The sequence below is a fragment of the Rattus rattus genome, chromosome 1, assembly GCF_011064425.1.
Source record: "Rattus rattus isolate New Zealand chromosome 1, Rrattus_CSIRO_v1, whole genome shotgun sequence".
Taxonomy (NCBI): domain Eukaryota; kingdom Metazoa; phylum Chordata; class Mammalia; order Rodentia; family Muridae; genus Rattus; species Rattus rattus.
The window spans coordinates 19,926,528-19,944,027 of record NC_046154.1 but is presented as its reverse complement, the minus strand read 5'-3'; the positions used below and the strand labels follow the sequence as shown (position 1 = coordinate 19,944,027).

The window sequence follows — 17,500 nt, the reverse complement described above, 5'->3', positions numbered from 1 at the left end:
TGCTTTGTGGGTGATAGGCAGATGGCGTTCATGTAAGAGTGGGAGGAGAATCCTGTTCTCGGCTTCTGTGAGTCAGGCACCTGTGCATAACCCAAGGGGCAACCAGAGGGGATGGATCAGAACCTAAGATTCTCCACAACACAAGCCCTTAGCCTGTGTTTAACGTAGAGCCTGGTGCATTTTATAATAAGCCTGAGTTATTCAGTCAGGGAAGGCCAGCAAGAGATTTGGGAAGCCAACTCTCCTCCCCACCCCCAAGTCAGTACAAATACCACCCCAGATCTCCACGCAGTAGATCATTATGGAGTGGGGCCTGCAGGGGCCTCCCAAGATCCCTCCTCAACCCATGTGTGGGGAAGAACACAGGAACATCGCTTCCCTACTGGACTCTAACCATGGCCATGTGCCTCTGTCCCTCTCCACCCATGCTGTAGCACAGCTGGTTACCATGGAGACCTGGCTCTGGTTTGTTGCAGCCTCAATGAGCAGCTATGAGGAATAGCATGTGCAGCTGGCAGCCATCACTCAGAACCTCCCCAGGACCCATGTTGGCAGTGGGTGGGGTTAGGAGTGGTGGTTAGGACCCTGAGGGTCTCAGAGATGGGGGAGCTGTCTCGCCTTCTGAAATTACTCAGGCTGGAGGCAGCATCCCTGTCCTCTTTGTGACCTGCATCCACTGAGCCTGGTACCACAGGCCTGTTTCCTTCTTAATCCCCATAGTTTCATAGCAATGGGGTTCTGTCCCCATTTCACAGGCGAGGTGACCAATGTCAGCCTACAGAGGCCAGTTGACATTCCTCAGCTAATGGGGTTTCTAGACCGAGTCCTGTTGAATAACCAGGAAAGTGGCTAAATATGCCTTTTTAATATAGGGTCTCACCATATAGCTCTGGCCATCTTAGAGCTCACTGTGCAGATCCACTTACCCTTGCCTCCCACGTTCTGGGATTAAAGGCGTGCACCACCATGCCCAGCCAAATACGCTCGCTCTTAAACAAACCTTTTGAGATGAATTAATTTGTTTTACAAGCCTGAGTTTTTCCTGTGTGTGTGTGTGTGTGTGTGTGTGTGTGTGTGTGATGTTTGTGTGTGCACTGTGTGCGTGTCCAGTTTCTCCAGAGGTCAGAAGAGGGTTCTGGAACTGGAGCTATGGATGGTGTGGGTGCTGGGAATTGAACCCCAGTCCTGTGCAAGAACAGGTGCTCTTAACTTGCGGTCATCTCTCCAGCCCAAATATGCTCTTTCTGAGGGTGACCAGATACTGCCCAGATACCCCAAGCTGGGTTCTAGGTTCTGGGAGCACAGTGGGATCCACGTAGTCCACTTTCTGGCCCTAAAATGCCACCCAGCCCTGTTTACAGGAGCAGGTCCTTTGTATCTGTCCTCTCTGACTCTTGATGCTGCTCCTGAGCCTTCTGTTACTGTGACACACTTGTACCTCGATGGCTTTCAGAAAGCCATCTAACATTTCTGTGCCTTGGTTTCTTGCTGTTCCACAGAGCCAGCCTCCTTAGGACTTCACACCTAAACAGGTGGAGCTAGCCTGTGCACCCAACCGACTTGTGCACAGAAGGGGACCTGTCCCCCCTTGGGACCATTAGAGCAGACAGCTGAGCCCTCTGGGCTCCAACCAGTGTGGCCACCCCGTCCCAGAACACCAGCCCTCCCATCCTAAACATCTGTTTTCCCTCCCCTCCCACCTGAGATTCGGGCTTGCTGTGTAGCCCAGGTTAGCCTCGAATGTGCAGTAATTCTCCTGCCTCTCTGCCTTCCAAGTGCGGAGATTGCAGACCCGTCTCCCCTCACCCAGCCCCTCACGCTGCTCTTGCCCGTGTGATTCTTTCCTCACGAGGAGTACTGCATTCTGTTGTTCCGAGTCAGCTCCTTGGTTGCCTGGGAAGTGAGCCGGGAGCATCTGGGGCCTACACAGCTCACTCGCTGCCATTCCCGAGGGCTGAGCTGAGAGCCTCATGGGCTTGAGCAGCAAACGACCCTCCACCAGCTGCCACCCAGGAGTCAGGCAACATTTCCACTGTCCTAGTGGTATTAGCAGAGGTGACATCAGAAGCCATGCGGACAGGACAAAGGAGACACGTTCAGAGCCCTGGGTGCCAACCCTATCAGCTTCCAGAAGCTCACGCTAAGCTTGTGCGTGCCTTACTTTACTGAATCCTCACCATGCTCATGAAATAAATAGCTCATAATGAAATAGGTACCCATACCCATTTTACAGATGTGCTCATTGAGGTTCAGCTTGTCACTGGCCCACGATCCTACAACAAGTGGGAGGCAGAGTGAGCCCCCTGCCTATTACAGGATGGTTTCAGAGGACACAGTGGCCTGGACAGGGTCCTGCCTTTGGTAATCTCAAGTTTCCTTGGTCCTCCTCCCTGCAGCTGAAGGAGCATCCCGAGAAGGGAGTGTATGTCAAGGGGCTGTCCATGCACACGGTACACAACGTGGCCCAGTGCGAACGCGTCATGGAGACCGGCTGGAAGAACCGAGCAGTTGGCTACACCCTGATGAATAAGGACTCCTCCCGTTCCCACTCCATCTTTACCATCAACATCGAGATCTATGCCGTGGGTATGGGGCCGGCTGGGGGCAGAGGGTGGCCCAGGCCTGAGCCAGGTTCCCACTCCTGATAGGAGGGTGGCTCACCTCGTGGGAGCCCGGAGAGTCCCATGGAAAGGAAGCTTGGAAAAGATGCCCTTACCTGTCTGAAGGAAGCAGACCGCAGTCGCCCCTGTGCGGGGACCTGTTTCCTGGATCAGCGCCCGCACCCACAACACTGGTAGAAAGCACTGAGCACTTCCTGTGTGCCAGGCAACGAGCATATAGTATCTCATCTATTCTTTGCAACCATCCCATGCGTGAGCTAGGTGCTGACACCCCCATTTTACAGGTAAGAAGACTGAGGTCTCAAGGCTAGGGCTGGAGCTCAGTACTCAAGTGCTTGAGCCTCCTGCTCCAGGCCCTGGGTTCCAATCCCCAGGAAATACCAAGGGCCAGGAGTCTCTGTGTTGTTCGACTCCTCTTTCCAGTGATGTTCTCTGCCTTGCATTCACATCCTTCCTGGGAGAGCCGCTGAGAAAGAGAAAAAAGGGGGCTGGAGAGATAGCTCAGTGGTTAAGAGCACTGACTGCTCTTCCAGAGGTCCTGAGTTCAATTCCCAGCAACCACATGGTGGCTCACAACCATCTGTGATGGGATACGATGCCCTCTTCTGGCCCACAGGTATACATGTAGATAGAGTATGTATGCAAATTCAATAAATGAAACAAATCTTTAAAAGAGAGATTGAGAAAGAGAACCAGTGTTTACTCTGGGCCCCTGTGGGCCAGCGGCTGTGTGAGGGCTCCCTCAGCTTCCCCTGAGTCTGCAGTAGTCCTCAAGGTGGGCAGCATCACCCTCCTTTTAGACACAGGAAACGTCGAAGTGAAGAGCTTTGCTCACGTAGGGCACCCCAGTCATGAATTAGAAGAGCCAAGTTTTGAACCCAGGGCCTCCCAGTACCTTGTCCATTGCTGCAGCTCCATCGGTCCGTGCTCCATCACAATTATAACTGTAAGGAACTTAGAACAGGAAGTAGCCTGCCTTACTGGGACCGTAACTGTGGAGAGACCCCAGACCCAGGGCCAGGGCTGATGTAACCTCCTTCCATACTGTCCGTTCAGCAACCTTTGTCCAGGCCAGTGTCCTGGTGCTTGCTTGAGCAAAGAACATCAACCTGGGTGTCCCTGGGGCAATACTCATCTGAAGGGGACATGACCTCATAGCTACAGCCAGGGCAGAGGCAGCTGCCTGGCTTAATGGATGAACAGGCTCGTGGGTACTCTTGAGCCTTACAGAAGGTTTGAAGGACGGGCTGATGTGTGTACATAGCCGCACGTTTGAGGCTGTTTCCTCTAGCTTCTTGTTCTATGAATCATGGCCGGGTCCTCATGACTGTGCCAGGATGGTGACAGAGGATGGCCCACTCTCGCCCTGACTCTAAGCTGTCATCCATGAGGCTCTGACGTCATGTCTGGTTTCCCAGTGCTGCAGATGATGCTGTACTCCTCTGTGCACAAGGCCATTTCTGCTCTGAGACTCATTTGCTCAGGCTAGACCTGGTGTGCACTGGGAAAGCACAGAGCACACACATACTTAAGACTCATGACACATCCTGGTAACGTTCTGCTGAGCGCTCTCCAAAACCAGTACAAGTCTCATTCTGTTCCATTTTTTTTTAAGGGTCTGACAGCCCCAAGTCCCTCACATAACATCTAATACCAGCACACACTCTTATCCCCCTTAAGATTGCTCGGCTGTGGTCAGAGAATATGTAGCCAGTTAACCCTACACATCCAACCTTGGTAGGGAGCCAGTCAAGGTTAGACCTAGTTTGTGGATGGAATCTTTGGAGGATTAGAGAGGTGTGTGGTGTTGAGAGGTGTGCGGCTGTGCTCCTGTAACACAGTAAGAGGCAGGGCTGGACTTCAAAGCCAGTACTTCAAGCATGGAAGGGTACAGTTCCCTGGGGATCCCCTCGTCTCCCCTTCATCCTCTGCCTTTGGCCTCATAGGAAGTCTTTGCCCTTACCCTCGGAGTCTGGCAGCCCTGAGTTCTTATTTTGCTTCCCCTCCTTGGTGGCTGCTGTTTCTTCTTCTTCTTCTTCTCCTTCTCCTTCTCCTTCTCCTTCTCCTTCTCCTCCTTCTCCTTCTTCTTCTTCTTCTTCTTCTTCTTCTTCTTCTTCTTCTTCTTCTTCTTCTTCTTCTTTTTTTTCTTCTTCTTCTTCTTCTTCTTCTTCTTCTTCTTCTTCTTCTTCTTCTTCTTCTTCTTCTTCTTCTTCTTCTTCTTCTTCTCTCTGTCTCCTCCTCCTTCTCTTTCTCCTTCTCCTTCTTCTCCTTCTCCTTCTCCTCCTCCTCCTCCTCCTTCTCCTTCTTCTTCTTCCTCCTCCTCTTCCTCCCCCCTTCTTCTTCTTCTTCTTCTTCTTCTTCTTCTCCTCCCCTCTTCCTCCTTTTTCTTCTTTGTTAAATGATTTGTTTAGGTTTGTGAACATTGGTGTTTTGCTTGCATATATGTCTGTATGTGGGTGTCAGATCCCCTTGAGCTGGAGTTAAAGACAGTTGTGAGCTACCACGTGTATTGAACCTGGACCCAGCACCTCCTACCCTTCCTTGACTTCTGTGTGGCCCTGGGAAAGTTCCACGCCCTCTCTTGAGCCTCAGTTCTCCTTACCTGTACCATGGCAGCCCCTCTTTGCAGATTCCTAATAGGCTCAAATGTAGCCCCAAGTGGGTGGTATAGGCCCTGAGCCACCCTCATCTTAGAAAGATGTGGGGCTCACCCACCTGTTGCCCCCTGCCCACCTGTCTGCAGATGAGCGGGGTAAGGACCATCTTCGTGCAGGCAAGCTCAACCTGGTAGACCTGGCTGGCAGTGAGCGGCAATCCAAGACTGGGGCCACAGGGGAAAGGCTGAAGGAGGCCACCAAGATTAACCTGTCACTGTCAGCGCTGGGCAACGTCATCTCAGCCCTGGTGGATGGGCGTTGCAAACATATTCCCTACCGGGACTCAAAGCTGACACGACTGCTCCAGGACTCGCTGGGTGGTAACACCAAGACCCTAATGGTGGCCTGCCTGTCTCCCGCTGACAACAATTACGACGAGACCCTCAGCACGCTGCGCTATGCCAACAGGGCCAAAAATATCAAGAACAAGCCACGCATTAATGAAGACCCCAAGGATGCCCTGCTTCGAGAGTACCAGGAAGAGATCAAGAGACTAAAGGCTATCCTGGCCCAGCAGATGGGCCCTGGCAACCTGTCAGGTGGGACAGCCTAGGGTAGCAGGAGAGAGGGTGGGCCAAACAGATTTCCCATCAAAATGTTCCTGCTTTCCCTGACTTGCAGGTCCTTGGGCACCATTCAGCTGAGTACACCCGGTGGTAATGGCCCCTTTCTGCCTGTGGCCCCAGGAAGAAGTGGGCTGGCTGGCTGGCATTTCCAGCCAGCCACAGCTCTCAGCTCCCTCCCCACCTCAGGCTGTTCATCTGTCATCCACCTGTCTACCGATTGTCTCCCTGGCAGGGACATCGTGTTCTTAGCATCTGGGTGACTCACTTCCCCCCATCCCACCCTCACAGCTACCATCCGCAGTTCATCAGGGAGGCATAGAAACTCGGTCTGGAATGCAGGCCTGTAGGCTCAAAAAGACACCAGAGTGTTCTGTTGCTCTGTCTCTTAGGAGCAGTGAGCATAGGAAAGTCTAGCATCAGCCCCTTGGTCCTCGGGCCTACCTGGCTCTGTTGACCCATTCCATACAGTTATCTACCCCACCCACCAGCCGTCCCTCCCTTCCCTCCCTCCCACCAACTCCATTACTTACACAGCCCCTCCTCATCCATCCTTCCAGCCCCCACCCTCCCTCCTTCACCCCCTGCCCCTCTTCTATCCATTACCCATTCAGATTCTATTCCTCAGTTGTTCACACATCCACCCATTTTCCACCCTCAACCCTCCCTCTCACCCACCCAAAATCCCCCTAGCACTTCTTTGTCTGTAGTGGACTAGGGCTGGACACTGGGGACACACGTGACTTGGACCCAGGCCATGACTCTTCTAGGGAAGAGGAGCAAACTTGAAGGGAGCTGGCCACACAGGGCAGAGAGGATCCAAGCCTGTCTGGAGCCCGTGACCCGTCACAGAAGGCTCCACAGAGGCTATTGTAGCTGAGTCCTGGGACAGGAGAATCATCCCTGCTAGGTTCTAGGGCAAAGTGTGAAGATCCCCCAGGCACCTCCACATGCTTCTGCTGGCCGCCTGAGGGCGGAGGTGGGGGAAGGGCGGGTGGTCAGGTAGAAGGTGTCCGAGGCAGCGGGATGCTTATTGTCCTCCTTCCTCCTGCCCGATCCCTTGTCCCGACTGGCACACCCCTAAGACTGGCAGAGGAGTGGCAGGAGTGGAGGAAGTCCTAGCTCCCCAGTGGGTCCCTAACGCAGGGCTCACACAGCCCTCCAGGATGGGCGCCCTTCTTGGGTTAGAGCCCTGATGCTCAGCGGGCAGTAGAGGCGGGCCTTGTACCAAGTGCCGTGCTGAGGTCAAGCAGCAGTCAGTAGCTCACCGGGTCCTGTGGCACATGACCTCGCCCAGAGCTTGTACTCTTAATAAGAAGGAGTCAGGACACCTGCTGGCTTCTGCTGGGGGAGGGGAGCAATCTCAGGAGACAACACCCGAGCCGAGGGCGTAGCACCCGGGTGGCCAGGGTCATAGACTGTGTGTCTGTGCCAATACCTAATGTGAGGTGCGGCCTCAGCCTCCCGCTCCCCTCGGTTACTGCACCGATTCTAGCTAGCTCAGTGGCCTCATGTTTCTCTCCACAGCACCCTCCTCTTGCCCCTACTCCAGGCAGGCCTGCCCCACCATCAGTTAGCCCCAGTCTCTTGGCCTCTACAGTGGCCTTCCTCTCTAAACCCTTACTCTTGGGGCTGGAGAGGTGACTTCGTGGTTATGAGCACCGACTGCTTTTCCAGAGGATGAGGGTTCCCTTCTCAGCACCTACATGGAAGCTTACAGCTGTTTGTAACGAATTCCAATTCCAGGGGATCTAACACCCTCTTCTGGCCTCTGTGCGTACTTGACACACAAGCGGTGCCCAGACATACATATATCATTCTGGCACTGTGCACATAAAAAAAATCAATTAAAATGAATAAGTAAGCCAGGCACGGTGGCGCATGCCTTTAATCCCAGCGCCTGGGAGGCAGAGGCAGGTGGATATCTCAGTTTAAGGCCAGCATGGTCTGCAGAGCAAGTTCTAGGACATCCAGGGCTACACAGAGAGAAACCCTGTCTCAAATAACAACAAAACCAAATACACATGCACATACATATACATATTAAACCCTGTCTCCCTGGTTGCCTTTTGCCCTCTTGTTCTACCTTCCATACCCTCCTCCTCATTCCCTCCCTGACATCAATGCTGACTGTACCCAGGTCTCCTGTGTCGTCCCTGCCCACGCTTTCAGGGCTCCCACTCCTCTCTGTCCACTGTCCCCATCACCCTACACATCCCAGCATAGGTCTGGACCTGCCCTGTTCCTTCCACTCTGCCCCTGTTGGGAAGCTCTTCTCCATCTCTGCCTGGCCTCTCCTCTACCCTCAGATTCCTGCCCCATCTACTCTCCCCTGAGGTCTTCCCCACCACAGCACTGGCCACTCCCTTTCCTTTGTAATCGTGGAAACATCTGCTACTCGCTCACTTTTCTCCTCTATGCACAGTGCATGGCGGTGTGGTGGTGTCTAGCGCTATGTCCCCATTGTCCTGGTTCCTGGGTACTCACCCTCTGCTCCTCCTGTCTCTCTCTCTCCAGCCCTGCTGTCCACTCAGACACCCTCAGGCCCAGTCCATCCTGAGGAGAAGCTACCGTCCCCCACTACTGTTCAGCAGGACACGGAGGCTGAGAAGCAGATGATACGGGAGGTGAGACCCCAGCGAGCTACCAGTATGAAGGAGAGCATTTCCCAGGGAGAGGCAGTACCTGTAGGGTGTCATCCTGCTTCACTCCCGTGGGCTTGGCACCATAGTGCCTGTTTAGGTTCTGGGGAAGCTGGGGCTCAAAGACATCTCAGGACTTTTCAAAAGCTTTAGGGAAGACGGGCGTATCAAAGTGTTGGATCCTGCCAGGCAGTGGTGGTACACACCTTTAATCCCAGCACTGGTGAGGCAGAAGCAAGTGGATCTCTGTGAGTTCAAGGCCAGCTTGGTCCACAGAGTGAGTTCCAGGACAGTCAGGGCTACATGGAGAAACCCAAACAAGAAACAACAAATAAGAGTTGGACCCAGGATTTGAACTTGGTTGGACACGGGATTTGAAATTGGGTTCCTGAACTAGACTGCTGTTGATGTCACAGCAGAACCTGTGTTGGGAGAGAACTAGGGACCAGGGACATCCTCAAGAGAAGGTCTCCTTGGTAATGCTGGAAGTGGCTGGGGACTGGTGGTGGCAGAGAGCCCGACTGGTGGTGGGAGGGCCCTTGGCAGAGGCAGAGTGGAAAGGAATCTGCTTACCTCTGCACTGCAGCCAAGCCTGGGCCTGAGAGCAGCTTGGCCTTGGCCTGTTAGGCTGAGGTAAGTGTAGCATCAGCTTCACCTGGCCCCCCAGACGACACACCATGTGTCTCCCAGCATCCCTGGGAAGCAGCAGGACAGGAGATCCCGAGGGATTCTTACTTAGGAAGACACAAGAAGGTTTCCCTCTCAACTCCAAGCACTGTGGGCTCCCCACTTCTACTTGGAAGACTGCCTACTAGCTGTGCCTGGTGCCTTGGCATTTGGAGGTCCCTGTGGGGAACTGGTTGATCCTAAGGAGAACCCTGATATCAGGCAGAAGCAGTTTTTGGGAGCTCTGGCCTGGGTCCCAAGCCTACAGCCGGATCCCTTACCTCTCAGCTATGACCTCAATTAGGGACCAGTCCTCGAAACTCTTGTCAGGTTGTGGACAAGGAGCCTGGTTTGGCAGCTCCCGTCCTGGGAGCTTGGGCTTCTGGGAACATCTAGGGTAGGTATTGGTATTGAGTCCGTCTCTCAAACCCAAGTCTTGCCCTTAGCGAAGGTGTCAGAGACCTCCAACCAAGCAGTAATGGTAAACTGCCTTTAGTCCTGGCACTCAGGAGGCAGAGGCAGGCAGATCTCTGAGTTTGAGGCCAGCCTGGTCTACAGAGTTCCAGGACAGCCAAGGCCACACAGAGAAACCCTATTTGAACAACAAAGCCAAATAAAAGCAAAACAAAAAACAAACAACAACAATTCAAAACAAACAAAAACAAGAGACCTTCTGGGGAGGACTAAGCTTATAGGCATCCTCCTAGGGTAGCAGCCCTTCCTGTGTTAGTACTGTTGGGTCTCTGCAGGTAGCAGTGACCCGGAGCCACACCAAGTGACTTGGAGTGGCTGTGGAATTCTACTAGTGGGTTTCGGTCACAGATCCTCAGGGGAAAGAAGAACCAGATTAATACTAGAATGGAACGGTCTAGGTAGGCTCCCTTGTGGTCTGGTTGAATGTTGTCTCCCCCTAGTGGTCTCCAAGGAGAACACATTAGATACCACACAGAAGTGACAGGAGGTGCATGCCTCTCCTGCCTATAACCTAGTGGACGGTATAGGTCATCAGAGGTGTGGATGTTTCCTTTCCATCCTCCTGTGCATCTTTCTCTTCTGAGTTGTATTCTCTGCGTGCCTACTGTGTGCTGAGAACCGCATTCCAGGATAGTCAGACCTTAAAATGGAGCCCCTGTTGTGTACAAAGGCAGCTCAGCTGTGAGCTCACGGCATGGCTCCGAGCTTCAGCCTCCAGTCAGAATGTGGAGGTTTGGACTGGAGAGTGCCCAGGGTTATATGGTTTTTCATTGTTTAAGTTCTGCTCTGACAGGCTCCATGGCTGGAGATGGTTTGAGCTCTCTGGGTGTTGTTTTGCATAGTCTATACAAGGACAGAATCCAAGGTCCCTTCTCATCCATGAGCACTGCACAGAAGCAGGGCCGGGGCTTGTGCTCCAGTGTCATCTTCCCATAGCAAGCTGAGTGCCTGTTTGGGACTGGGGCCATAGCTGGAAGGCACTCAGCCCTGGAGGTGGGGGTGGGATTGCTTTAAACACAGGAAGGACCAAGACATAGAGCTGTCAGCAATGGCCCAGGATAGAGTGAGACGGGGTATTTAGTATGTAAAGGCCATGGAGGGAACTTCTGTAGCCTGCAGGACAGGCAGGAGGGTAAAGACCTGGCCACACAAACAGGCATCCTGCGATTAGCACCCACCCTCAGTTTACAGTGAGGTTGGAAGGCAGGACTGCTGTAAGTAGGTACACGTGCCTTTGTGTGCACATGTGTGTGCCCAAGCAGTGCATGTGCATACCTGTGCATGCGTGCATGCACGTATAGGCTTTGTATTTTGGGCTGAGGTACAGGCGGCTGGGCTGAGGTCTCTCACAGGATCACGAGCTGTGCTGAGAAGAAGCAATGGAGACTGTAGAGGCGAGGAGCTGAGCCGGCAGAAGATATCCAATGCTAGGCTGGGGCTCTCCAAAGAGGAAGAAGTGGGGGAGGGTAGGCTTGGAGACAGCACATGGGGGACTGAACTGTTGCTGTCAGAGGGCGGCCTTGGAGGCACTGCATGTAATAGGAAGTCCAAAAGCACCTGAAGATGCACTGGAGAGTCCTCAGGGTGTGTGCATGCTGGTGATAGCCACGCCCGACAGCAACTCTCTATGCAGACTAATGGCGGAGAGTGGCCAGGTTACTAAGGAAGCCTCTATGAGCCCCAAGCCAGGGAGCAGGGTAGAACCCCTGAGGCAGGAGAGAAGTAGGTGTTTCTGGGTAAACAAGTTACCAGAAGCCCAAATGTTCTAGGATAATAATAAATTAACAACAACAACAATAAGTAGTAGTAGTAGTAGTAATAATAATAAGTCAAAACAACAAACAAACACACAGTGGGGCAGGGCCAAGAGTCCAGACTCTGAGTACCGTCCTTGCTTAGTGTTACCAGCCTCTGCCTCACTGTGAGAGAGTGGCTGACACAACTTTCAAAATGAACAGTCTGTTTGGGCTCACTTATGGGATGGTGTGGTCCATCGTCAGGGCAAGCATTCCACTATTCCCCGGACCTGTCTGGGAGCATCCTCACAGGCAGAGGTGTGCCTCCTGGCTATCCTGGGTGCTTTTCAGTCCACTCAGGTTGGCGGACTAATTTCATTTCTGTTGGTGAGAAAATACCCTGACGGACTCAGCTTATGGGACAAAGGGTTGATTTTTTGCTCACAATTCCAGGTTCCAGTTCATCATTTTGCAGAAGTCAAAGCTGGGAGCTCAAACAGTAGTCCTATCACATCCACAGTCAAGAGCTATGAGCACATGCACACTTGCTTGCTTTGCCCAGCTTGATTACCCTCATACATTCAGGTCATCCTGCCTAGGGAATGGTGCCACCCACAGTGGACTGCATCAAGTAACATCATCAAAATAAATCCTCCACAGGCAAGGCCACAAGCCAACCCAGTGTAGACAGTCCCCTCACTGAGACGTTTCCCGGGTGAGCCTCGGTTGTGTCAAGGTGCCAGTTAAAAGCTGAGCATCACAACAGTCAAGTTGACAACCATTCTACCGACCATGAAGACCTGGGTTCCATGCTCAGCACAGAGAAAAACACAACAACCACAAAAACTTGTTCTTAATTTAAAAAGGAGCTGGAGTGATGGCTCAGTGGTTAAGGGTACTGGTTACTGTCCCAGAGGGCCAGGGCTCAATTCCCAGTACCCCTAAAGTGGTTCACACCATCTGTGACTCTAGTTCCAGGGGGTCCAACACCCTTTTCTGGCTCATGCACTAAGTGCACAGATCTACCTACAGGTAAAACACCCACACACTTAAAATAACATAAAACAATAGTAACGAGGAGAAGATTCCAAGGGCCAGGAGCATTCCATCACAGGCGGTCTCAGGTTTAGTCAAGGAGTTGAGACTGCCCACGAACCTGGAAGCCATCCATCCTGGAAGCCACCCAGGAGCGTGTGATATTATGGGGCAGGCAGCAGCCATGTTGGGGTACTGCTGAGGTTGGAGCAGGGGTAGGCATGGGGCCAAGCAGGAAGCTACTGAGACAGGAACCGATGCTGACAGCAGAGATGGAGAGGGAAGTGGGTGGTGGCAGTGCGTGCCTTTAATCCCAGCACTTGGGAGGCAGAGGCAGAGGCAGGTGAACCTCTCTGGAGGTTGAGGCCAGCCCGGTCTACAGAGTGAGTTCCACAGAGAAACCCTGGCTCAAAAAGAGAGAAGGCGGCGGGGCGGGGGTGGGGGGGAGGGGCAGTGAACAGAAACGTATTTTGTTATCAACGGCTTGAGTACCACAGGTCAACATGTGGGCTAGATGAGGGAAGGCATTTTTGACTGTGCAGTGTGGAAGAATTAGATGGAAACATTAGCCCATCAGAACTGCACAGAGAATGGACGGAAGGCTGTCACTCGAGAACTGTCACCCCCATGTGACAAAGGGACTTTCCACCTCATTCTCTCCTGCGTTGTCTGAGTATCCAGAACTGGAGGCCGGTTCCGAATAGGGGTAACCAGTTCCGTGTCTCCCTCCACCCCAGGAGTATGAGGAGCGCCTGGCCCGCCTGAAGGCCGACTATGAGGCGGAGCAGGAGTCTCGGGTCCGGCTGCAGGAGGACATCACTGCCATGCGCAACTCGTATGATGTGAAGCTGTCCACGCTGCAGGAGAATCTGCGCAAGGAGAAGGAAACAGGTGCGCTCTGCCCTGGGGCAGCGTGGGAGCCCACCTCCTGTGTTCCCTACAGATGGGCGAAGGGTCCTCTACATGGTAGCCTCAGGTCTCTCGTTTATACAATTCTGCCAGGCAGGTAGCATAGTTACCCTCCCCGCTCCTGTAGATGAAGAAATGGACCCAGAGACAGACAATCGGTAACTTGCCTTTGGCCGCATGGCTGGGGAAATGGAGGCAGGGATGTAATCTAGGCCGTCGGGGCCCCAAGCTGATATGGTCACGTGGCACTATCTGGCGCTCCGTCTACAGCTGGGCCACCTCTGTGCTCATTAGAGGAAGAAGAGGTCAGGTCCCATCCCAAGTTTCTGCCTTTGCTAGTCGCTTACTGTTGAGCCTGTCTCACATCCTGTATGGATCCGGTCGGTCCCAGGAATGGTTACCTGTGTGGAAGTTTCTAGGAGGTATAATTCAACCACGCATGCTGCTGGAGCCAGCTTCCTGTTGCTAGGAGCCAACTTCCTGCTGCTCACTGTGGGAATGGCAGAGCCGGGCCGGCTGTGTGTCTGTACTGATAGCGGGGGTGCTGTTGTGTGCTTGGTGCTATGGGGGCTTTACTTAAAACCTTCCCCCTGTTTGGTAAGGTGGAGACTCTGGATCCTCACATAGTAGGGGAAGACACTGGGGCCAAGGAGAGGTTCTGCGTATGCTGTGTTCCAGCACAAGGAATCTGGGCCCCTTTAGGGGAGCCCAGAATGCAAGTGATGAAGAAATAGATAAAGTTTGTCGATGGTGATGCTCGCCTTTAATACCAGCATTCGGGAGGCAGAGGCAGGCAGATCTATGAGTTCAAGGTCAGCCTGGTCTACAGAGCACGTTCCAGGACAGCCAGGGCTACAAAGAGAAACCCTGTCTTGAAAAAAAAAAACAAAACGGGGTTGAGGGCTTGCCTAGCAAGTGGAAGGCCCTGGGTTCGGGTCCTCGGCTCCAAAAAAAAAAAAAAAAAAAAAAAAAAAAGAAAAAAAAAAACCAAAGTAAAAAAAACAAAGAAAAAGAGGAAACAAAGAAATTAAGAAAAAAGAAGCGATGGTGGGTGGGGGTGTAAGAGTCTAGAGGCGTGAACTGGGAGCAAAGCCTGTTCAGCTGGGGAAGAAAAACCCTACTCCTCATAGACACTACAAGGAAGAGGGAAACACGGCTTCTCTTGCATCCCCAGCATCCCCAGCACCACGCAGCCCTCCGGTTTGCACATTAAGCCTCCCTGAGGTGTCTGTCTGGTTTCTGGAGCTCTGATATGCATCCAGCATCCATTTCTTCCAGGGCGTCTGGAAGAGTTGGTGGACAAGAGCCCTGATTTGGCACTAGAGGAGGATCTAGGGGTCTTAACGGAATAGTCACATTTCAGGGGACCTCAGCCTTGGGAGGTAGTGAGACATGTAGGGTACCCTGCTCCCATGGATGAACCATTCCAGGCAGGGTGGTGAGAGCCCCAGCCTTTAGTGGGTGGGGGGTTAGAAGATGGAGAAGCACCAGTGCCACTCAGAAATGGCTTCCTGGAAGAGGGGGTGAGGGCAGGGTCCGGCTTGAGAGAGGAGACTGTAGGGCAGGGATGGATGGACAGGAACTGTGCTGGGTGGGGGATCTTCAGGGTTCTGAGAGACACAGTGGGTGTAGAGCCGCCTTCCCCTTGGGAGACTGCGAGATGTTCTTGTTCGCTGCAGAGGCCGTTCTCAAGGCAGAGGTCCTGTGTAAGACAGAGGTGATGTCCAGGGCCGAGGTAACCAGCGGGCCCGAGTACTCACCTCCTTTGCAGTACGAGACTGCGGTGAAGCCCACCGTCCTCTCCATGCCTGACATGCTGCCCAGAGGCGAGGTCACCAGGAGCCAGGCTCCCCTCACATCTGAGGAACCCAACATGGAGCCCTCCAGGTCAGAGGTTTTTTTTGAGTCCAATGAGTCATCCAATCTGGAAGACTCCTCCATGTCGGAGGCCTACCCTGGACCCGAGGAGCTTTCCAACGTGGAGTTCTCCATGCCCGGGGTGCTGGCTGAGAGCAGGTACTTTCCTGACGAGTACCTCAACCCAGAGGCTGCTGGGTGTCCGCTGGAGGCAGAGCACTCTGTCCAAGATGAGCCCACCCTGGAGCCCATGCGGATCCTGGCGAGCCTGCAGGACCCTTTTGCTGAAGTGGAGGCCAAGCTGGCCAGACTGTCTTCCACTGTGGCCATGACGGACCTGTCCCAGACGGTCGTCCCCCAGGTCCCTCAGCAGGTAACTCATGTTCTATGCAGCAGGCAGGATGGGCTGGGAGCAGAGAGGCCACTGCACATGCAGGGCTACTGGCCCCTGCTGCTCTCCGTGACCTGTTTGGGGACCCTGTTGTCCTGTGGTCTGGAGAGGAGATACTCTCTCAGACACGCACTGAGGAAGCTGGGATGGAGACCCCAGGTTATGTTAGACGGGCATCTCTTCCCTTGGCAGGGCACCGGTGTGTGGAGAGGAGGGGGGGTTGCTGAGTTAACCGTAGCCATCCTGACCTCCCAACCTAAGAGAGCCTCAGAGCCTCGGGCTACTCTTCAAGGCCACAGGGCTTGGGGTGCCTCCCCTGTCCCTTTCTGACCAATCTCAGCTCTCTTCCTGTTTTAAGAAAATGCTCCTTTTTGTTCTCCCGGTTTTTCTGTTTTCCGCATCTGTGTGCACATGTAATAGCACAGGCCTTTGAAATCCCAGCTCCTACTTCACGATGGAACGTCGGCCATTTGCCTCTCTAGGCCGTGGTTTCCTCCTCTGAACATAGAGGTTCCGATATGTGCTCTGCCCGAGATAACACAGAACCTGTCCTGGGACCCCACAGACACTCGCCTGTACCCTCTCTCTCCCTGTCACCTCTCTACCCCGACAGCAGGCAGAGGCAGCCTTGGGGAGGCAAGGTGAAGTGGGCGTCAGGGTAGTGAGGAAGTAGAGGGGATCCCTGACCCAAAACATCCCCCCTCTCCCGCCCCCATTTCTCCCACAAGCAGCCATCCTCCACTGACCTGTTGGAGCCCGGCGACACCAAACCAGAAGCTGACGTGGCTGACAACATTCTCCTCAGGACTGTGAGTACCTGCCTGGCTGTCCAAGTGCCAGGCCCGCCCGCCTGGCTTGCACCTCCAAGTGGCCCATGGCTGAGCAGTGTTTAAACAGAGGACAGCCATGCGGTGTACGAGCACGCGACTAGGAGGCCTTCTGTAGTTAGCAGCATTGGAGGCCGCTGTCTTAAAGGAGCAAAGGCAGGGTGCGCAGGTAGGATGAGGGCTGCAGGAGGCCTGGTGGTCCTAAGGCACCGCCGGGGACCTCCTGTAGGCCTGTCACACCCAGTTTGGACACCCTTTGTCTTCCACTTGGCACAAGGCATAAGACTGGGGAGTGAGAGGAGGCCGCAAAACCCCTTCACGTTTAGGGAGAGCAGTTATAAGACTGCAAGCTTCTAGGCATGGTCACAGGGCAGGGTGATAGACAAAATGGTGGGAGGCCCCTACTAGGAAGTGAGGCACAGGCAAGGAGGAGAAGCTGGAAGGATTGTTTCTTTTCTTTTTCTTTTTTGGAACATTTTATTGATTCTTTCTGAATTTCACATCATGTACCCCAATCCCCGCCCATCTCCCCATCAATTTAACTACCCTCCATTCTTGCAACCTCCTCAGAGAGACATACATACATACAGACAGACAGACAGACAGACCTTGGAAGCTGTGGTGTGTCACTGTGTGTCACACAGTACACTCTTTTGTCCACACATCTTTACATGCAAATGTTCATTGCCATGAGTCATTGATCTGGGTCAAGGCCTCTTGCTTCTGTTACACCAGCAACACTGGATCCTCACTAGGACACTGCTTGGACATCCTGTTGTCCTGTGTCATGGGGATTCTGTGGCTTTGGATCTGCAGGCCTGGCTTTCATGTCCCCCAGCAGTTCATCGATGGGGTAGATGTTGGGGTGGGCCAACTCAAAGCCCTGCATCTGGGCCTGAGAAGTATCTGAGCTGCTCAGTCTACCCTGCCAGTTCTCCCACAATCACACCACCAGGGCCAGCTCTACTGTGCGGCCCAAATGAGACACAGTGCCCGCCCTCCAGGTCTGCAGCCAGTGAGGGGCAGGGCCACTGGGAAGAGCAGTTCTTGCCAAGGACTTTCTAAATAAGACACCAAGGTCGCCCAGGGGGCATGAAGGTGCACAGGTAGGATGCAGAGGAT

General features: G+C 53.5%; 1 protein-coding gene across 4 annotated transcripts in view; it reads left to right on the top strand.

Annotated features, from left to right (window-relative positions):
* Kif17 (kinesin family member 17) overlaps positions 1-17,500 on the top strand; it is a 36,656-nt gene that overhangs the window by 10,854 nt on the left and 8,302 nt on the right. For 2 of the 4 annotated variants that reach the window (XM_032895633.1, XM_032895625.1), the window contains exons 4-9: positions 2,397-2,586; positions 5,365-5,817; positions 8,359-8,468; positions 13,132-13,285; positions 14,983-15,533; positions 16,280-16,360. In XM_032895633.1, the coding sequence (XP_032751524.1) occupies positions 2,397-2,586; positions 5,365-5,817; positions 8,359-8,468; positions 13,132-13,285; positions 14,983-15,533; positions 16,280-16,360 (1,539 nt within the window). The remainder of the gene's footprint in view (positions 1-2,396; positions 2,587-5,364; positions 5,818-8,358; positions 8,469-13,131; positions 13,286-14,982; positions 15,534-16,279; positions 16,361-17,500) is intronic. The other 2 variants (XM_032895618.1, XM_032895637.1) reach the window with 2 other exon arrangements.